The sequence below is a fragment of the Peromyscus leucopus genome, chromosome 5, assembly GCF_004664715.2.
Source record: "Peromyscus leucopus breed LL Stock chromosome 5, UCI_PerLeu_2.1, whole genome shotgun sequence".
In the NCBI taxonomy this organism is placed as follows: Eukaryota; Metazoa; Chordata; class Mammalia; order Rodentia; family Cricetidae; genus Peromyscus; species Peromyscus leucopus.
The window spans coordinates 21,315,511-21,338,612 of record NC_051067.1 but is presented as its reverse complement, the minus strand read 5'-3'; the positions used below and the strand labels follow the sequence as shown (position 1 = coordinate 21,338,612).

The following is a 23,102-nucleotide window of genomic DNA, read 5'->3' as shown; positions in this document are numbered from 1 at the left end:
CGACATGATGCTACACACTACACTGTACTAATTTTTACTTCTGCTTGGTCCATACTAGGTGGGAGACGGTTGCAGAAAACACACACTAGGTGTGACTTGGTTATCACCGTAGCTTTTATGAGCACATCTCTAAAGTCTTATGCCTACAAGTCTTCCCTGGGAATGTGGTAAAGAGGATGTCAAACCAGGCTAACCTGAGGGACCCACCCAAAGCTGCTTTTCATGGTTGAGATAATCCTGTTGCATTCAGAAAAGAGAAGTGCATTTAGGCATTTTGAAGATCTGACCACGCAGAGAACAGAAAGAGGAAGTGTGAAACCCAACTGGCCTTCTGTACTTCTCTCCAGAAAATAGCTCACAGTTTTAATTGCCCACCTCGTTTTGGCAGCTCAAAAGGAAAGTGGCGGTGCACCAAACCCTACTGGAGCAGCCTTCAGGATTAGAAAGTACGCCACACCTTGGAGAGCCTAGGAGACAGGAGAATCATTTTAAATGCAAATTAAATTGAGGGGGTAGCAGAAAAGAACACATAAAAGACGGTAAAACAAAACCTTTCAATTTTCTTAAATTAGCAGGCTAATGTGTTCTAAAGAGCAGCCCCACTCAGATCCCATCTTGGGGGGTAGCATTCCATCACAATATAAAACCGGCAGATCCATCATCTTTCCCTCCACTCTGTGCTCTTGACTGGAGATTGAAGGGAAAATTAGAAGCTGTTCATTTGGGCTCACAGGCTCAGCAGCCCTGCTCAGCTTGCTTTCTGCTCTCCAGCGGCATCCTGTTGAAGGAGGACAAGAGCTGGTAAGTGACTATCTTCTAACTTTGACAATCTTCCCTGCATGTGTCTCTCTGGCTACCTTGCCTTTGGTGGGCTAGGGGCTTGTCTCCCATAAAAATCTGTGTTATAACGCGTCTTTGAAAATCTGGGGAATTTCAGACAGCCTTTTAAGCTGTTTCTAGGGACCGATTCACAGAAGGAAAGAGTTATTTTCAGCCTAGATGCTGGTGACTGTTTCTGTGTATTAATTATAATGGAAATGTCGAGCATGCTGCCAATTAAACGGCCTTTCTTCATCATTCAACCCCATTCAGCAATAAGGTAAGAACAGGTGCCCCAACAGGGTCTAGACAACTTAGTCCTCTCCACTGTTTAATCATTCACCATGTTATTCTGTTCTCACTGCAAAGCAGACTGGAATTTCAGATTGTGAAAATAGATTATTAAACCATAATTTTGATTTTTAAGTAAGTGTAAGATTTCTCTGCTTAAGAGAGGGGCGAGCAGGCTGTGAATGGCCCTGGGTGGTGTAAAATCTCCATGTAGGTTTTGATGGTTCCCTGCCTAAGTTTTACATGGGAAAGTGGTAATTTCCTTCCTTCGCAGAGGAGGGAGTGGAGGGGCTGAAGCTGGCGTCACCTTCTGTTGCTAAGGTAACATGTTCTGGCCATTTTATCTGATAGAGCGAGTCCAGTGGACAGAATACATTATTCATCACTGATCTAATCAGATAATCAAAACTGTTTACTTTCGCTGGGAATATTTAGTAAGATCAAAGGCAGCTGGTTAAAACTGCTCATTTGGACTATCGACAGCTCTTGGTTTTACGGGGTTTTTTTGCAGTAAGTATAATTTGCTGTTTGGGTACCTTTGGCTATTTTTTAAAAAGTTTCCTCTTACCAGGCTTGGCTTCTTAGATGAGAGTGTGTAGTCTTAGAAAACAAGTGATTTCTTTAGCCTCCTGATTTTAAGGAATTTGTCTTGCTTCTCCTTAAAAATATAATAGTGCAGAAATAGAGGTAGTTCATTTGTGCCAATATCGGGGGGAAACTCCACGGGCTCCATGAGAAGGGACTGGCTGTTTTTTCATCCTGGGTTAGTGCATGCTATGGGAAACATTGCAAGGCTGTGGTGTTTGTCACTGCTGCTCGGAACCACAGTTCTGCACCAAAGCAGTCTATACCGGGCATAGGCAGATGAGCTGGTAGCAGCTCTGTATAGACAGCTGATGGGAATGGCTGAAGAGTAAGGAATCCCAGGTATTTGTGGAGCAAACAAGCCAGCCTGTATTGCAAGGTCTCTAGGAGAGGAGGCTCGGATTCCCAGGGAATTCTCCTACTAGAAGGGACATCAGAAGCCCCTGGATCAATGGAAGAGCAACCTGCAGGATGGTTGGCACCTTCTAATGTCATTTATCAGGCAGACTTTTAAAAACTTAAAGTAGATGAATTTAAAAATATACCTTTTGTCAGCTAATATCCAGCAGAGAGAAAACAGTATATTACTTCTTTTTAACCTGGATCATTGTTTTTTTTGGGTTTTTTTTTTTTTTCAAAGTAGAATATGTTATTTTTAATCAGTGTTAACTAAAGGTTGCATCTTCTCATACAATACAAAGGCTCTGGCAATGGGGGCTTTGAAATTAAAAATGTCAGTCAAATGTTGGCATATGATAATAGAGTACTCTTATTTTTTTTTTTAAATTAAGAATAGACATACTTGACAGCCTGAATACTGTAGGTTCTTTTTTCTCTTCTTTATAGATACCTACGTGATTAGCTTCTCTCAAAATCCTGTTTTGAACATCGGTAATATGGATTATCCCAAAATGGATTATTTTCTGGACGTTGAGTCTGCTCATAGACTCTTGGATGTGGAGTCAGCACAGAGATTCTTCTACAGCCAAGGAGCTCAAGGTAACAAATGGAGAGGAGGGGAGCCCCCCACCCCCACCCTCAGGCTGCTTTGCTCTAAACGGTTCAGCATCAGCTGCAACAGCTTAAGCTCCATCTTAAAAGTTCATCAAATAGTATTTCTAAATTGATAACATTTACTAAACGGCTGGTGGGATTTCAGAACGGACTAAATAAATCCACTCATCTTGGGGGTGTCAACAAGTGTTGGGTGCATACCTCTGAGGGCTATGTTAGAAAATGAGTCCCACCTCCTTGAGTCCGGAGGTTAAGCCTGAGAGGACTGAGGGATGTATTTCCCCATGCAAAATTGTAGGCACGCAGCTATTGCCCTGGTGGAGGTCCTCGGGCACCCTGACCTAGCTGAGTGCCATCCGGCTGGATTATGGGCTTCTGAGATAAGTGTGGCACTTGTGTAACTGCCTGATCTATTCTCGTGATCTCGGTTGCTGCCTGGAGAACTCTCGGTGCACATTCAAGGGTCCCCCCCCCCTACGCACACCTTTTGTGAAGTGTAGCAGTCTATGTGTTTTCATTGCCCAGTTCAAGGTAGTTGATTAGGCTCTCACGTGCTTGCTCTTCTGTCCCAGGTTCCATTTAGAATGTTTATCATCGGTAAAGTAAGAAAAGAATCCCAAGTGTTTTGTCCTCTTGATGGATAGGAGATTTGAAAAAGAAAAAAAAAAACAACATAGTTTGTGTTTTTCATAACATTTTAAGGATGTTCAGTCAAATGATGGTTATACCCCAGAGCATGCAGGGGACAGGACACACCGAAAAGGAGCACTGTGGTCCTATTTAAACAGGACAGTAGCTGAGTTCTTTGAAGTCACAAAAGCAGAGATAGAAGGAGATACATTGTGCTATAATCCTGGCATCTTTCACTGTTGCAGGACAGGAAACTCATCTTGGGCACTGATAATAATCCCCCTGGTTTTCCCAAATGTTCTTAAGAATTGTTTGTGCATTGCTTGTGGCTTCCAGAAACCTTGAGGGCTTGCAAGCCTTCCTTTGTATTTTCTGGGTGTGAGCCTGTGCTCTGAAAGTCAAGAGGGGCTGGATATTATCTGAAGGATGTGTTTGGGTCGGCAGGCTCAGCAGCATAGCTTGATTTGGCAAAAAAGCTACCATGGCAAATTCCCATCCTCGAAGAGGAGGGCGACAGCATCTCTACTCTCTGCCACTTTAGGAGGTGTGAGAGTGCTGCTAGGAAAAAGAATGAGAGGCTAGGTAACTTCTCCAGTTTGTTCTGGATCTACAAGTAGGTTGGCGGCTAGGAGCAGATGTGGACCTAGAAGAGAGAGAAAAGAGAGTCTTCCACCCTAACATGGGACCTGACTTTCTCCACCTCCACATCTGCCCCAGTGCATTCCATTTGGAGTCTGGCTCCATGGCAGGCTCATCCACCTGAGCTTCAGAGCAAGGAAGGAAGTAGTAGATGACTGTGGAGGGTAAAGCTGTCTGTTCACTTCTTCTTGAAGATGATGGACTCTTGGCTTTTATGGAAGGAAAGCAGGCAGGGTGTGTAGGAGGCTTGAAGATTACAAGGCAGCCTGGTAGCTAAAGCAGATGGAGCTCTGGGGGTGGAGTGGTCAGAATCGTCACCAGCAGTGACGGTGGTTTAGACTCCAGAGTTGGAATAACTGGGTAACACATGGGAGGTGGTGGCACAAGCTATGGCCTCTCCTTTGGGTCACGTGTGCCTGTGGGTGAGGACGACGCTATCCCAACCTAGGAATCCTAGATGTGCAGGAGTGAGAGTAGGCTCCCCAAACATCAGCTAGGCCAGGATCCCCAAATCAGAAATCTAGGTGTGTCTGAGGTCTCAGAGTTTGCGGTTAAACAGGAGTGACAGCAGTGGTGACAGAACCAGCCTCCCTCCCCAGGGACCCGTATTTAAAAATCAATTAATACAGTCCTTTGCAAAATGATAACAGTGACAGATTTCTAAGTTGTTAAGCTCATTAATGAGGCAAGGTTTGAAAGTGCTTAAAACAACGTCTGCTACATAAACCACTCACTGTACATCAGCGAATCAATAAAATAGATATTCCATGTTAAAGGCCTTCCTTTCTCTGATTGAGAGTCCATGAGACAGCTAAGGCTTTGCAAATAAATCTTAACTTACAATAATTCAATGTCCTGTTTCTAGTGAAAAGCAAGCATACACACATGCATTCACACACACACACACACACACACACACACACACACACACACAATGTTCAGTAAATACAATCACTAAGATTTTGTGTCTTGTCCCAGAAAAACCTACAATAGGACAAACTTCAAAAATGGTAAAAGTGTGCTGTGGTGCAATCCGCCCCCCCCCCCACTGTTTCATTTTATCTGAAAACATGGTCCCAGGTCCCCCAACGCCTTGGACTATCACCATGGAGTCTCCTGCTCTCAGGAGCTCTGCCTTCACTATAACTTTTAACAACAGCGCCTGTCGTCCCCCCCCCCCTCACCTGCAGCAGCTTCTGTCCACTCTGCATGGGTGCTGGGTCTTCCCAAGACATCAAACCCCTAGGCCTTCTGAAAGGTTCCAGGTAAATGGCGAGTGAGTGAAGGCTGAACACCACAGCCTGTAACTCTCTTTCCACAGTAAATACTCACGTGTCCGATGCGTAATTGAAACCTATATTGAATCCATGTCAAGACTCTGAGGACCAGGGGAAGGAGGGTATGTGATGGCTGCTTCAAAGGCCTGTAGAGCAAAGAGGATTAATCTCACTCCAGGCAGCTCTCTATTCCCCCAGTCTAGCCCAGCACAGAGCAGTGTGAGGAAGGTCTAAACGCCTGAAGGTGATACACTCTTCTGAAATGGTCTAACTGGGAATTTCACACAGAGTTCACAATCTAGAGCTCGGGTTACTGGAAACCCAATTGGCTAGGCCGTAGTGTTTGTTGGCTTTGTTATTCATTCATGTGGTATTTCTATAGATTGAACAAGTGTTCTCAGAGATAGAAATCCTTTAAGGAGGAAAGAAAAAAATCTGAGGGTTTCCCTTCTTCCTTTTCTGTGGGGTTTACTTTTGTGTATATACTATTCACAAAATTCTAGAAAACAGCACCTTCCAAATCAATTATAGACAAAAATGTCTGTCTAAAGAAATAGTTTTAGAAGTATGTTTGTGACTGACTCATAGGTATTTTTGTTTAATTTTTTCTTTGAAAATGAAAATGTCCTGTTCTGAAATAGAGGAGGGTGTTCTAGTTAATTAACACAAGAAGAGTCTAGGAAGATTGCTTAAAGGGAGTATAAAAAGAAGTCTCCAACTTTTCAAAGTCCCCGAGAGTGTCAGTTCTGTTTCTGCCAATGAAACAGCCTATTTTCTCCAATATCCATTTCTCTTTGGTGTTGAGTGCAAGATGGAGAAGATTAGCTGACTGGGAATTCTGCTATCAAAAGCATGATGTGTTGTGGAGAACAGGGTGGGGGCAGCAAAGCCCACAGGCCTCCTGGTTGTCCCCTGGAGGCAGATGATGCTCTTCTGGTTAGTTTGGGAGTTCTTCACCCCCAGAAAATCCTGGGGACATGGAGGGAACTTTGTGAAGGCCAACAGTAATGCAAAAGGAAGATTCTGGAAACCAGAGCTGCTAATGACTTCAAAGATCAGACGGATCACCATGTGGTGATTCACAGATTGGCCCATCCTTAGGTTCTGACAATGATATTCCCAACCCCAGCTTCCGTGATTTTACAGAGCCCAGATGAACTGAAAGGGACATCATTAAAAGTGTAACAAAATGAATAGCATGGGATTTTCTAGTTGAAATGAACATCAGGCAAGTCCCTCCCTAGACTAAATGAAATGTAATTTGAATGGCCAAGTCTCTAGAACACCGGTTTCCAACAGGCTTCTGGGTTATTCCACCATGATGGGTCATTTCAGAGTGTTTTCTACACAATTGGTGCTAAAGTTTAAGAAGAATGCATTGTATTTAGTATAGATTAGAAACACCCCAGGAAATTTCACAAGGTCCTCCATAATTGAAGACCCACTGCAGTCCAATTGAATTATAATCTCTAAAGGGCAATGCCCCAAAGCGAATCTTTTTAATTGCTTCCAATGGACAATCAGAGCTGAAATCTGAGGCCTGACTATTTTATATAGATTTATAGTATATCTTGATCTTATCACATCCTATAACTATTTTTATTTTTACTTGTGGGGAGAGCTGAGTGCTGGGGATTGAACCCAGGGCAAGTACTTTACCATTAAGCTATGTATACAAAATCCATCCTCCTGTGGCCATTTTTGCCTGAATGCCTTTCTTCGCCACACATACACACACACATAGTGAAGTGTATGAACTATCCTATGTTATAAATATTTCCTACCAGCAACGGAGATAGATAGCACAGGCAAGCACTCCACCACTGAGCCACACACTTAGCCCCCATGGTCATCTCTTTAAAATAGGTTCAAATCATCAAAAGTGGCAAATAGACATCAAGAAATGAACACAAATCAGAGACTGCATTTTATGTATGCCTTGCATATGTTCATCCTCAACGCAACACTGGGAAAGGGGAATTGCACTTACATGCCTGTTGCAGATGAGAATGTTTAAGATTGAGGGCTGGGGAGGTAACTAGAAAAGTGCTTGCTGTAGAAGCCTGAGGACACATGTATATATGAGGATACAGGGTTCCTATCATTGGAATAGGATCTCTGGGGCTTGCTGCATAACCTCAACTAATTTCTGAGTTCCAGGGCTTAGTGGGAGACTGTGTCTCAAAAACTGCCAATGTAAATGGGGCCTAATAAACAGCAACCAAGTTTGACATCTGACATCCTCAATCACATGCATATATATGTGAACACACACAGGCACAATTTAAGATTGTTGGATTTAAGATTCTTGAAATTTAGATATTGTTGAGATCCATTTAGATATCAGCAAAGCTAGGATCTGATTGGAGTATGCCCAACTGCAAAGCCCAAGTTATTTTAAATATTGCAGTGTTCCTTGGTGGAAAGCGGCGCCTTTTCAGCTGGCCAGGTTGATCAAATCAACCAAGGAGGTGAATGAAGGTAATGCTGATGACCAGATCACACTTCCCAAATGGGGAAGCTGAGGTTCTGAGTGATTCTATTCCACACCCCAAACACACGGCTTCTAATGAGAGGCTGGAGCGGGGAGCGTGATCCCTTACCTCACTCAAGTTCTTTCCACCATACTAGAACTGCTGCTGCTTCTTCATTTTTAACTTGAAGACCATCAGCATCCCTGAACATTTAAATTACCTTCATCATGTTAAAAGTCAGTTGACTAAAGCCACAAGGCAATCCCATTTGTGGCTCCCGATGACAGCTCCCCTCTTTTATCGTTTTTTACATAACTCCTGGCATTTGAAGCCACTGGCGCCTGTCATACGGTACCTTCTCTCTTGTCTGCATTGTCTTGTTCAACAAAGGCAAATGCCAGTTTTGACAACTGATGAATGCCACGGCGAGCTTCTCAGATTCTCTTCAGGTTGTTTTAGGAATAGAGAAAAAGTCACCCAAACCCCTGTCAACCCTTCCCCTTGGCAGTCGCCCCCATCTCCACCTTTTGTTCCGTGCTTCCCTCCCTTCCCCTCCCCCACAAAATCCCCCAGAACCATTGGCTTTTGAATCTTTAGCTTTCAGTTGAATGTACTCCAACTATCTAACCTTTATACCTCTGGGATTTCTTAGCATGGTTCCAAGAGACAAAGACATTTGCTATCACTCAATTAGTTGCAAGTCATTAGCAACGGTTAATTAATGATAGCATTCTCCCCTTTTCTGAGCTTAAGGCAAGATCTAGCTTCACCATGACCTCACAGTGAGTTTTGGCTGATGTTTCTAGTCTCTGTCATAGTACAGGATTCCATTTTTATCCCATGCCATATCCCTCCACTCAGTTGGTATAGCAACTCATGAAAATCGCAGTCTTTCTAAGGCTCGGGTTCTTCATAGAAATGGTCGGCTATCCGGAAATCCCAGGGAGGGAGGGAGGGAAGAAGAGAGAGAGAGAGAGAGAGAGAGAGAGAGAGGGAGAGAGAGATCTTGTCAATTAGTCATTAATACTATCCTTTTATTTAAATGTCTTCCATCTACCCCCCCCTCTCTCTGTGTGTGTGTGTGTGTGTGTGTGTGTGTAAAATACTGGTGTTTGCTACTTAAATGCCTTCCATCTACCTCAAGTGCAGTGGTCTCCTTAAATATCACTTTGTTGGTGGGCAGCATCATCCTTGGCATAAAGAGACCATCACAATTTATTAAATGCTTCTACTGACCTGGTGGAACAAGAATCCTTCAGTCTACACTTTCAAGGAAAAACCAGATTCAGAGAAAAGACTTAAGGCTTCCAGATGTGGGAAATGCTGCTCCTCCCACCCCCAGTTCCTTTAAAGTCCTAAAGTCTTTAGTTAGAAGTGGAAAGCACTTAAGACTGAAGGGAGCGTGCACAAAAAGAATGATGGGAAAGATTAAGATGTGGAAAAGAAAAGGAAGTCCTCAACTCAAATGTATCTGTTGTAAAACAAAAGAAATCCTTTAAAGAATCAAAAGAGACAGGAACATATTACAAGAAAAATTTATATATTATTAAACAAGTATAGACTTTGAAACCAGATTTACAGAGATAATGAAGATTTTAATGCATAATTGTCTATAGTGACTGAGCTTTTCTTCTGTCTGGAAGTAGTTATGAAGCAGATGAACTCCATGTTTCCCTGTGATGAACTTACCTGAGACCAATTCAAAGGGTGCTCTGACGGTATTCAGAAACCGAGTTCTGGGTTTTCCCTAAATTCCTTTAACCTCTACTGCCCAGTCCAGGCCTTATACACTTTGGCCAATTGATCCTCAGTGCAGCCACCATTCACACTCCCATTTCCAACCAGACACAATAGAGGAAACTGTAGAAACCCATCAAAGTCACCTACTGGAAATATACTGTGAGAACAGCTGTCCATGTATTTAAGAGTCTTATTCGTTCATCTAGTAGCAGGACATGCTCTTTCTCCATCCCTGCCCCCTGAGACCTCAGCTGTGGTTCTTTCCTGAAGCTGGAGGTCTGGTTTTCTGGTTTTTTCCAGAAAGACTGTGGTACAAGCAATGACCACAAGTCAATCCAGCACCCATTTGAGGCATGGCTGCCAAGTGGATTATAACCTTCTATGTTATACTAACACCTTCTTGTCTGCCCTTAGAGTCCTGGTAGCTAGTGCCAACACAATGATATCAGTCACATCTCCCCACAAAGTGATTCCTTCCTGTGTTTTACTTGGTTCGTTATCCAGGTAACTTAAACGCTAACTTCTAGACCCCATCTCAGAGAAGGGTTTTTTTTTTTTATGAAACTTTACAAAATCCTTTCATGGTGCTCAGATCATCACCCTCAACAATTCCTGTTGGGGGTGGGGTGGGGTGGGAATTTGTTCTTTGTGAGCCTAGCAAGGAAGTTGCATGCTGTGCTTCACTCATGGATGGCAAAGCAATGACCAAGCCTGCCCTCCTGGCCTCCCACATGTTCCATTTTAAACCTCTAATTGCTCACACCCAGGCTCTCCCAACCTGTGTTTAATACAGAGAACATTGTGTGTGATGGAGAGAATGAAAGCAGATAAAGAGAGGAAATATATAGACAGCCAGTCTTCCAGTTCCACAGATTAGAGGGCCATGCAGACCAGCCCCAGCTTCTGAGCATGCCTTTGGAACACAACAGCCATGCTCCCAAAGGCACCTTTGTGGAGGTCCTTGATATTTGGGATACCTTGCTCCTAGTAGCCATCTGTCTTTACACATATTGGAGTTCATATTTCCTGTGTAGAGCAGAGGGTGAGAGGAAGAGAGAACCCGAGATAATGAGGCACAGAAAGGAAGAAAATGACATGAAAATGCAAGGCAACACTTCCAATCAATTAATAACTCCCACTATCACATACGGCATATGAAAGAATAGATTAAAATGCAGCCCACACTCAGCTAGCATCAGCCATGACCCAATTAGCATAAACAATTCACAGGTGCTGGGGGATGAATTCTCACTCCTCATTTGCCCAAACAAATCTGTTTTCTCAAAAAAAAAAAAATTTTTTTTAAAGAATGCAAGAAAGAAAACTTGCAGCACCACCCTCTGTGACCGTGCAGCAGAGGGAAGGGTGGGAGACTGGCATGCCAAAGCTAGCTTATAGTTGGTACCATTTTCAATATGTTTAATAATTTCCCAGTGAGCCATTAGACACACAGACTTGAACAAAACTCCTGAATGGACATTGATATGTTAAACTGGGACTTCGAAGTACTGTGTCTAAATATAGAAACGATCTTTAAGATCTATTTGTTTCTCAATCAGAAGAGCAAAATCAAAATACTATCAAAGCCTTTGGCAAAAAAAAAAAGTGCATATAACTCTATGTTTATGTCTATGTAACTATTCAGTTTTTATATTTACTTCCTGTCCCTTTTATATGAATTGGAATATTACAATGATAGCACATAATAATCTATGATAGGAATCAAATAGTCCCCCACCTTGACTACAGGCTGTCATTGTGTTTTAGAATTTTGTCATTACCCTCCCACAGTCCTGAGCTCAAACAGTGACTTCTACTTCCTAGCTTGGTGGTTAGACCAAGAATTTAGTTTCTTTCGCTTCCCTTCTGCATTCCCAGTGCACATGATAATCAGGTCAAGAGTTCTCAACCCAAATGGCATTTGGAGGATTAAATGAAACAAAATAGCACTTTGCAAACTGTGGAACAACATATGATTTTCAGAAAAACACAAGGTACTCTCTTATAATGGTAGTGTATTTATTCCATTGTGCTTTAGGAAATTTTAAATAAAAAATATATCATTGAAACAGAAAAATATATAGCCAGCACTGCATTTTTATGGACTATGGCTGGGGGAAAGCAACACATGGAAATAAGTAGAACAATAGAAAATGAATTAAGGTCATTTACTGAAAACCATTGGCTAGTAGCACAAGCAGCACCTAGTCCTTCCAAAAGATGTGAAAGTGCTATAGGAAGACAAAGTTTCTAAGCAGGAAACAAATACATGTAGAAAATTAAACAAAATATTAAGCACCTAATACCCATATAATCAATGGCCACTCTTATATTAATCCCCCTTTAATTTTATCATACCGCAAAAGAAAGTGGCAAGGCTACATCTCCCCAAGAGAGATCCCCACCCCATCCCATCTCTTCTTGAATGTTGTTTATTCCTAACTCAAATTTCTAAGCACTTTGGAAATGTGAGACAGTCTGAAAATAGAAAAATAGGAGGAGGGGGTGTGCAGGAGCAATGGCTCAATGGTTAAGGGCATTTGCTGCAGTTCCAGAGGACCTGGGTTCAGTGCCCAGAATCCACATGGTGGTTTGCAACTATAGCAGCCAACAATTTTCCATAACTCCTGTTCCAGGGGAATCAGATACCCTTCTCTGATTTCTGTGGCAACCAGGCATGCACACAGTGTACTTTCATACATTCAGGTGAAACACACACACACACACACACACACACACAAATCAATAAATCTTTAAAAAACACAAAATAAGAAAAATTATAGAATTGATGTTGAAACAAAATTACTAACAGATTCCAAAAGACTCCTCTTTATGGTTCTGTTGTTGGGCAATATTAGCCATCTGTCCATTTCTTAGGATTTTACACCAAAAACTAGCACATTGGAGATGCCAGTGTGTTTCCAAGTTGATAGTCAAGATGTGATGCCTGGTAACTTACATTTCAGTTGGATTGAGTGAGGACCATGAAGCGTCTTCTAGGCAGTGTGAAGTGATGTGTGATAGGGCACGGGCAACTGAAGAGCGGGATCAGTTAAAATCCCGTGTTTATTACAAGGGGCATAGACGGAGAGGTCACAGTGCACAGACGCAGACTCAGAAGAGACCAGATGAGGAGGCAGAAGCCCAAGTGCTCAAGACTTTGTTTGCTGAACTAAGGATTTCCAAAGCAGATGTTGGGTCTAATAAAGAACGCAGCCTAGTAGGGATCTGTGCTGAAACGTGTTATCATGCAGCTCAGGGATCTGAGGACTGATGAGGGAGAAGGACTGAAGCCAGGGGCATCACTGGCTACTGCAGTGATGCAAACATGACTGGGCAGCAAACAAATGGGTGGATTCAGAGGAGAAAGGGATCTCGAATCATTGAGAAGGTTCTCCCTGCATGTGTGATAGCAAGACAGCTGGATACTGAGGAAGCGGTATGTCAAGACATTCTCAGATGTTAGCTTTGGCTATTAGAAGTTATTCCCTGAGAGAAGGATTGTAAGAAGAGAACCAACATGGAGGAAATTAGTTTAGAATGTATTGGATTTAGAGAGTGTGTTGGATCTAGTAATACATGTCAACATCAATATGAAATAAATTCTACGTACACAAATCTTGGTATAGAGACCTTGGAAAGCAATCCAAAATACTCAATATGGCACAATAGTACTTGAAAATTATTTATTGACATCTTTTGCATGTGTTTCTGAGATATATTTCTTCTGAATCTTAATCTTTCCTTTCATATTATTTAGAGGACTGGGAGATAATCAGGAAATACTCTAAATTACAGCTTGGACTATAAACACAACATTTTCTGTTTATCACTAATACCAAAAATTAATAGTCCATTTTAAATACTTACATGAAGCAAATGTTTGTAGTTGCCAAGACAATTTCAAATTCTGGATTGGGTTTTCATCTGAAGCAATGTTCTGAGTTAGCACAGAGATGATCATCTAAGAAATAAGTCCCCAAAATAACTCAAAACAAATTCATTCACTGTGTAGAACTGTAGCTTGTCACAGGATACTGCAGAGGAGAAGAAAAAGAGGTTTTGCTGCAACTTGTTAAAAACAGACCTTACTTTTCTTGTGGACCAATGTAGCAAGATCTCTTGCTTAGTTAATTAAACAGTTTAGTGACTAAGTTGGCCAGAGAAGATGGCACTTACCTTAGCCAGATCTTATCTTTGAAAAGCCAGACCACACTGCAAATGCCCTACAAGGCTGACTTCTATATTGAACCCATAACCCAAGTTCATTCAACAGCCTGGATATGTATACTGAGGTTGCAAAGGAAAACAAAGGAGAGAAGAGACTTCACTATGTATCAGGGCCTTTATTGTCTCATTTGATCCACAAAGGGGAAATTTGTGGAGTATATTTTATTATCCCATTTTTCAGATGTTCCAATAATCAAGTAATAATCAGATGTTTCAAGACCTCACAGCTGCGCAAATAAAGTCATAATTAAAACCTTAAACCTTTTGATCCTCTCCACCACATCTTCTAGGTCAATGTTCTATGGTTGAGCATATTTACCAGTGCAGATACTATGAGCAGACAAATAGAATTTAGAGTGTTCACATAGTTCATGTTCAAAGGCAGAATGCCCTAAGAGCTGTATAAGAACATGGCGCCACAGTCATTATATGTAGTTATACTGCAGGGAGAGCTCCCTACAGGGACATTTAATCTTTCTTTCCCAGGAAACTATCACAGAGGGAGGAGAGACCTCTGTACTTAGTTTGAATTAGACAGGCAACCTTCCTAGGTCTCCATGGGAATTTGTTACAACACTCATAACTCATTTTTTCTTCTCAATACTAAATGTAGTGCATAGTAGTTATAGAAAATACAGACCATCAAGCCAAACCAAACTCAAGCATCACCTAAAATAGGTACTCTTACAGTCTGGTGCATATGCTTACATCCCTTTAATGCACATAAACACACAGTTGTGTATGCTTTTAATCTAAATAAGGTCCACAGATTACCTTTAATTTCTCTATTTTAATTAAAAAATTAATAATTGTTGATTCTCATGATGAATTAATAATCAGACACAGTTTGAAGGAAGGGAGAGAGGTCCATTGTGCTTTGGTTTTGCCCCAAAGGCAACTTTGCCAGCTGGACTGTGTCCCTGAATCAGTTTTTCTGTTATTTACTAGACAGAGTGGCTGACTAATACCCTGTGATCTGATTACCATCAGCAGCCCATCTGTAGACACAACAGAATGCAAATACAATATCCACCTAATCTGCCCTGGGCGGGTCTTCCCTCCAACTCATCCATCAAGGAAAGTCTGTGGTCCCTGACTTGCCAATAGCGTTCTTCTTGTTCAAGACACACCAGCAGCTACCAGGTCTTTCTAATGTTTTACTCAACAGTGTAATCACAGCAATGATAGAACATTAAAGCCTAAACCAGCTCATCTTACAGATGATAAAGCTAAGCCTTGGGGAAGAAAGGAAACGCAAGCATTGCTTATTAATACCTAACATATACCGGAAGCTATGCATGCATGTTTCACTCAAAACTACAAAATTGTCACTGGTTAGATATTATTGCCCCAAATCATATGAAATTAAAGCTTAGAAGGAATGTGTATATATATATATATATATATATATATATATATATATAAAATGCAGGATTCAAACGTAAGTCTTCCCAGCTTTGTAGTTTCCTACATTTCTAGGGACTAGATGGTTGGGGGTAGTGAGCACTGGGTATTTAACTAGTTAGCACAGCTGGATTGTGGAAGAGGATTTATTCAAAACCCAGGATCCCAGTGCCTAGGCTGACTATCCTAGTCAGGTTCCTGTTGCTGTGATAAACACTTCAATCAAAAGCATGCTGCAGAAGAAGGGATCTATTTGACAGTACATCATATAGTTCACCATGAGATGAAGTCAGGGCAGGAACTCAAGGCAGGAACCTGGGGACAGGAACTAAAGCAGAGGCCATGGGAGAACCATGCTTACTGGCTTGCTATTCACGGCTAGCTTGGCTTAATTATTAATACAACCCAAGATCACCTGCCCAGGAGTTACATCATCTACAGTGGGTTGTATTCTCCCACATCAATCATTAATTTAAAAAAAAAAAAAAAAAAACCTGCCCCTTAGGCTTGCCAACAGGTCAATATGATGAAGCATTTTCTCAGTTGTAGTTCCCTCTTCCCAGATGGCCCCAGCCTTGTCAAGTTGACAAAAACTAGCCAGTACACTGGTGTTCCTATCTCTACGTGCTATTGTCTTCTTGTAAAGTGGCTCAAATAACTCAAGCTAACAGCCTTCACTTTGAGGTGACTTCCAAATGAGCAAGGCCAGCAGTCTGCTGCATGAAGCTACTGCCAAGTAGTCACCTTTCTGCACACTGAGCATGAATCAGGGGTACGAAAACCTGAAGACTTTAAATTATGTCATTAATTACCACCTCTATTTAAAACCAGCCATGTAGAAAATGCAAAATTAAAATCATAAGGCTTCCTGTTACCTATACTGTTGAATGAGACTTGGAAAGTGACTTATACACCTTGACTAGGCATGATCAACATTTAAATAACAGAAGCTACTTAAGCCCCTGTTCAACTCAATTCAACATGCAAAGCCCGAAACACATTTTCCTTTCTGTATCTAGCATGTTTTAGCAGCCAGCCCCCAGCCACTCTGCACAGTGTCTACTTTAAGAAACCAGGAGGACAGGAAGCAGTGAACATTTGTTGCCCGCCCACCATTTGTCAGGCTCTGTGTTAGGTGTTTTACATTTATTACATAATGTTTTATCCTCTCAAGGCCCAGTGAAAGAGTTCATTTTATTTCTCATTTGCATGTAAGGGAACCAAAGCCTAGAGAGCTAGTTTTTTAAATAAGTATGATAGGTATTAAGCTTTGGAATTATGTCAATGTTTAATTTCACAACTATAGCCTTGCTTTGGACTATCAAGTAATAATAGTATTCCATACTATTAGTCAATTTATTATTGACTAATTATTTATCAAGAATATCCTTTGCCAAAGACTTAATACGGATTATGTGTTTGCATCCTCATGCAGACTGTAGCGGGGGTGCTATGTTGGTATTCTAGATTCACAGAGATACTATTTCGTATAAAATCATGAAACTATAAATATGGGATTTAGGTACAAATTCAGGAAGGCTGACCTCACCCCTATATTTTCTAAGCAGTACTTCATGTTTTCTGAGTGGAATATAATATTGTCATCATCTTTCTTATCTGTTCATGCAAAGTGAAGAACATTAAGGGCCACAAGTTCAGAAGAGGTAAGCAAAGAGAGCAAAACTAATTTTCCTAGTGGTACAGAAGTGTGGGAGTGGGCATAAAAATACTTCAGCCACAGAAATCAGGCCGTTTAGACATGCAAAGATGGAAAGAAAAAAAAAACAGAACGATTTTCTCACCAGAAAGAGAAACAGGTTTTGTTAATAAGTCTCATGTGAATAAGGACTTTTCAAATTAGGTACAATTTTTCATACAATGAAACAGGCCCTCTGGGAGAGAATTGCCAGGCTGGTGTTAGGGTAGTTAACTAACAGTCTTGCTTGCATCTGTATGCAGGCATCAATCCAAGAGAAGATAGGTATCCAAGCCTTAAGGAAGATTCAGCAAATCACTAGAATCATATAGCTATAGAAAGCAGGATTAGCTGAGTGCCCAGAAGTGGCCTTATCCTTTGGAAAGCCTCTTTCTAATGCATGTGGAAGCATGAGTGTGGACTTTGTGGTGGTCCAGTTCTACTCAGATAGACTCTGAGGTGGACAACACTCTCCTAAAATCATACAATGGGGAAGATTTGAGATGGGCCTGGTAGAAAGATCACATGTCTAGAACCTGGGCAGAAAGGGTAAAAAAAGAAAGTTGCCATCCCTTCTCTGTTACGGACCCTCATAAATTTAGCAGAGAGAAAAGGGAACCAGTGTCAGAAATGTGTGAAATAGACAGCTCCTTTAGTGACAAGCTGAGGAGTGAGGATTAAAAGACACCAGTGACATTTCTGCATATTCTGAGTTTCTAGAAATGGCTGTTATGCATAGCAAAGAAAAATGTTCCAGGATCTACATGCTAAATTTAGTGTAACAAAAACCCAGCCTTGGTATGTTTTTGTTAAATCTGCTTAAGATGTACAAGTAACTTCAGTGGCCTGGATTGGTATTGCAATCAATGACATCCACGTGCATTGCTCACATTTTGTTTTCTACGGGGTAATTTGCCACAGTGACATAGTACCAGGTTCAACGGTGAGGTCTAGAATCGCTTACATTTCTACCTCTTGTCAGATATACCAAGTGGTGAAGTGTGTTTCCTTCATGCAGCCTAGACGCCCAATCTGCTTAAATACATTATAACAAGATTCAATTTTTAACAAAATGTCAAGAGCCTCCAATTAATTCAAAACAAAATACTCTTAATATTATTACTGCTTGTCCACAGACTCGGGGCTTACCTAACAATGATAATTTTTTCATATTTTTTTAGAAAGGGTGGGACCTCATCTCTATCTGACCTCTGGAAATTCTTATAAAGAAAAAGGAATGAATATGTTTTTACTGGATTTATTCTCTTGTCTTTATTATTTCCATAATTTATCTATCATCAATTTATTGCTCATCTATCCATCCATAATCAGGCTAGAGGGATGTGAATGTGTGTGTAATTATCTTATAACTACAGTGCATTGATCAGTCACAGTAACATTGTAACTTAGCCTGGTCTTTGCCTTTCCCTGTAAGCTGACAGGGACTTAAAGCACCCTTCCACTGCAGGACAGAATCCAGGCCAAGGTCAGATCAACCCAAGGTTATGGTCCAGGACAGCCCAGTCTAGGGTCAGATCTCTTCTGCTTTTTTGACCCTGGAATGTTTCTACAGCCTTAAGTTGCCCTTTATGACATCATCATTCGTGAAACACATGGTTCTTCTCTCCCTAACAGACCACTCCTAATTCAATGTTGTCTACTATATTCTCATGATGAGACAGACTCAAGTTTGCTCCTTCTAGGCTAGAATATTCCAAAGATAACATTACATTTTTCTCTGGATGTCATATGTGGAGATACCCAGTACCCAATTGTCCTATACCAGGAGTGGCCATTTTCATGGCCCAGGCAAAATGCTGTCCAGTTTGTACCTTGAAACCAGTGGGGGAGGGGGAAGGAACTTTTTATTTTATTTTATTTTGGTTTTTCGAGACAGGGTTTCTCTATGTAGCTTTGTGCCTTTCCTGGAACTTGCTTTGGAGAGCAGGCTGGCCTCGAACTCACAGAGATCCGCCTGCCTCTGCCTCCGGAGTGCTGGGATTAAAGGCGTGTGCCACCACCGCCCGGCCTTTAAAGCCAGAAAATCTTGCTGCTCCTCCTCAAGCTTTCCCCTGGATTTAGCACCTCTGTTGGATTTTTCTTGATCTTTCCCTCCTTGCTTGATGTTTATAATAATGGTTACAAAGTGATGATTTTACAACAGCTACCTCCCATATTAAGTTAGCTCTCAGCATTCCACTGGGGAAAAAAAGCAAGAATCCTTTCTCTTCCTGCACTCATTCATTCATTCATTCATTCATTCATTCATTCATTCATTCATTCATTCATTTATGCATGCATGGATGGATAAATGTTTACCCAGGACCCACAAATGTTTTCTTTTACTGTATCATCTCTTGTTAGTGGATGTCATAGATTTTTGTCTCCAAATTATCCCAGGTTGGATGGAAGCCTCTTCAACCTGGCTTTTTATTCCTATTTTTTCTTCTTTTCATTTTAACATTGATCAAGGCACAAGAACTGCTAGCAATTACTTTAATCCTTGCACGTATTCCAATACAGTTACCTTATTATGTTGTCAGCGCAGGGTACTTTAAAAAATTAAAGATATCTAAAAACCTATTTTCAGTAAGAGAGAAACAGGAAAAATTAAAAGCTAAACCCACACATAGAAAAATAGAGAATTCTTAAATACATAGATAAAAATTTATATGGTACACAGACACATGCTGACAAAACACTTATACATGTAAAAAATATTAAAAGTATAGATACTAGAGATAGTTAAGATAATATTCACAAGTTAATGGTCAAATAAACAATAAAAAACACAAGATGTTAGCATAGTGTAATATGAATATTCCCCAAATGGTCTAAGTCATTAATAAATAATTGGCATCCATTTATTTGTTATTAGTAGTATGTTTTCACAAACATTTAATACTTATCTTAAAAAATATTGCTCAAATTAACTTGCATATCTTAATTAGCTAGAAGTATTTCATAATATTATTCTTTAGTGATAAATGTCACATCTTCATCTCATGAATAAATACAAAATGTGTATAATGTGAAGCTTTTTTAGAAGTTTTACTGAAAAGTATCATTACCACTCAGAACAAGATGGGAAATTTGTTTTACATCCCAAAGTAAACTATGCTTCTTAGTGGCCTAAGAATGATGTACCTACGGCACATCAGCCTCCGTCACAGAACTTATCCTTCAGCTTCAAGTAAATGGGCACATTCAGTATTTGCTCTTTTAGAAAATGGCTTCTTTTTTCAACAATAAATCTGTGAGATTCATTCATATATTTGCTCATAGCAGTAATCTCTTATTTTTAATGGTGTATGATACTGAAAATATAACAGAACTTAAATTCTAATACTATTTTTTATCTATTCTTTGAAAATTTCATATATATACAATGTACTTTGGTCATATCCACCCACCACTACCTCCTTCCAGCATGATCTCATAGCAAACCCCCAAGAATAGGTTTTTTTCCCCTTGGGTCTATGGTCTTTACAGTCATGGGCTACTGACCGGAAATAAAATTCCTCCTATGGAGCAAGCCTCATAGCCAGTCAGAAAGCAGTTGGTTACTTATATAACCATTGTGTCACTATTACACCAATGGGAATATCATGCCAGGCAGGTCAGTGTTGCAGCATGCAGGTCCAGCACTGAATGAGATAATTGATGTATTTTCTCCCCCATCAGTTTGTGTCACCTTCTGGCACTACATAAGTTCATCCCTTTCTACCTATATTACAAAGATATTCTTATCCAAGCCACAGGACTGTTCGAATATATGTCTGTTTTTAGGTCTTCTATTGATCTATTCACCTCACATTATTTTTATATTCTGTGCTGTCATGGATCTTCATGTCTTATACTATAAATCCTATAAATTCATGCTCATTTGTCAAGATCATGCTGACTATTCTCCCTTTGCATTCCCATGTGCATTTTAGAATCAGTTGTCAAATTTCCTTTAAAAAAAAATGCTTAGATTTGTTTGGAATCACATTGAAACTATAGGCCAATTTTAAAAGGCTAATGCCTTAACATTGATTTTCTTTTAAATTCATGAAAGTTATCCTAGTATATTAATCCCATTACCCATTTTATTTAGGTCTTCTTAATTTATGTCCATGAAGCTTCATAGTTTTTATGTAGAATTATTATTCATTTTTGTTAAAAAAAATTCATAGTTGTTCATATATTTCAATGTCATTGTGTATAGTACTTTAAAATTTTTATTTTTGGGCTGGAGAGATGGCTCAGCTGTTAAAGGCTAGGCTCACAACCAAAAATATAAAATTTTTATTTTCAGGACATTGAGATGGCTCAGTATATGAGGGGGCTTGCCACCAAACCTGACAACTTGTATTCAGTCTCTGGAATACACATGGTGGAAAAAGAGAAACAACTCACACAGGTTTTCCTCTGACCTTTGGAATCATTGTGGTACCTTGTGCACCTTGGCACAGGCATGTTCAACACCATAATAAATAAATAAATAAAAATAAACAAATTTTAATTAAAAATAATACAAATATATCCAGTGATGTTGTGAAATTTATTTGTTTTAATTCCCTATGTTCTCTTGAAGATTCTGTGTATACACAATTATAACAAATATGACTAGCAAAATATTTGCTCTTGCTTTCAAATTAATTACATCTTACACTATTTTGCTTGCCTTATTTATTTATTCAGGACCTCTAGTGTAATACTAAATCTATGTGATGATATTTTAAAAAGAAGAGTCAACATAGTTGAAACAATTTTTAAAATCTAGCTACTCCCATCTCATCCTTCAAACTCTAATTCATTAGGTTCTTCTTGGGGATATACAATATCCACAATTTACTAATGGTGGTACACACTTGAAATGCCAGCACTTGGAGGCTGAAGCAGGAGGATTCTAAGTGTGACAACAACCTGGAACACCCAGGAAAACTATATTTCAAAACAAATAAAGAAACAAAGGTCAAAGCTCACTTGATTCTGATGTTATGGTATTCTAGAAGTACATGCTGAATAATATTTTTGGTTGTGAGCCTAGCCTTTAACAGCTGAGCTATCCCTCCAGTCTGCTGAATAATATTTTTAAAGGGTAAGTTTTACTTACCTCAAGTATATTCATAGTAAGAATCTATTACCCTAATTTTCTTTGTCTTCCTGTCTCCATTCTATTCTGTAGGATCAATGGATGCATAAAATGTTTCTTTTGAGACCCTAGTATATTACTTGTATTTCTGGCTCCAGTTCTGGAAATAATATGCATGAAGGCTCTGGAATTTTAACTGTTTGACTGGCTGTAGAAAAAAAGATAAGAAAACATTGTACTTTCCTGGGTCAGCAGACGTATTTTAAAAATAGGCAATTACCATTTAAAATTTCTGTTTGGTAGTTGTTGAGGTCACAACTGAATTAAGTTCTCTCATATCTACATAAGTCCCCATACAATCATATGGGTACTATCACATAATGGAAACAATATGGAGGATAAATTCTACAGAATTCATCTGTGAAATACATGTGAATACTATGAATCAAGAGGGAGACTAGCAGGTAACATATCATTTCCTAAATATAATTATATAACAAAGGAAAATGTCTCTTAAGGCTGAGAGACAAAAAAGTGCCAAGGATTTTTATGAAAAATACCAGAGTAACTTTCCTAGCTTCCTGTCTGTTGCTTGATAAAGACCATGATCAAAATCAGCTTGGACATGAAAGCGTTCATTTGACTTATTTATGCCAAATCACAGTCCATTGAGGGAAGTCAGAGAAGGAACTCAAGAAGGAATCTGAACACAGAAATGAAGAAGAGGCCATGGAGGAATGCTGCTTACTGGCTTGCTCCACCTTGTTTGCTCAGCCTGGTTCTTATAGGACCCAGGACCATCTGCCCAGGTGGTGGCACTGCCCTTAGTGGGTTTGGTCCTCCCAAATCAGTCATGCATCAAGAAAATTTCCTACAGATTTGCCTATGGGTCATTCTAATGGAGGAATTTTCTCAATTGAAATTTCTTCCTCCCAAATGACTCTGGCTTGTATCAAGTTCACACACACACACACACACACACACACACACACACACACACACGTATATAGAATATATATATATATATATATATATATATATATATATATTCTAATCAGGACAGTAACACAGTAGCTACACATAACTATAGAGTGTTGAAACTGGGCAGGGCCTTTTCATGTTGGGTGTGAGCTGAGCCTCACACTTTACAGGTGATGTGACTGAGATCATCCATTGCCAGTGTTAGTTAATAAGATAACACTAGTGTAGCTAGAGTTTTCCTG

General features: G+C 40.1%; 1 protein-coding gene across 9 annotated transcripts in view; it reads left to right on the top strand.

Annotated features, from left to right (window-relative positions):
- Window positions 1-209: 209 nt before the first annotated feature.
- The window catches only part of Phactr1 (phosphatase and actin regulator 1), a 482,351-nt gene continuing 459,458 nt past the window's right edge, over window positions 210-23,102 (top strand). The window contains exons 1-2 of one of the 9 annotated variants that reach the window (XM_028867741.2): window positions 210-801; window positions 2,542-2,694. In XM_028867741.2, coding sequence (XP_028723574.1) covers window positions 2,592-2,694 — 103 coding nt within the window. In that variant the 5' untranslated portion in view covers window positions 210-801; window positions 2,542-2,591. The other 8 variants (XM_028867747.2, XM_028867750.2, XM_028867751.2 and 5 more) reach the window with 8 other exon arrangements.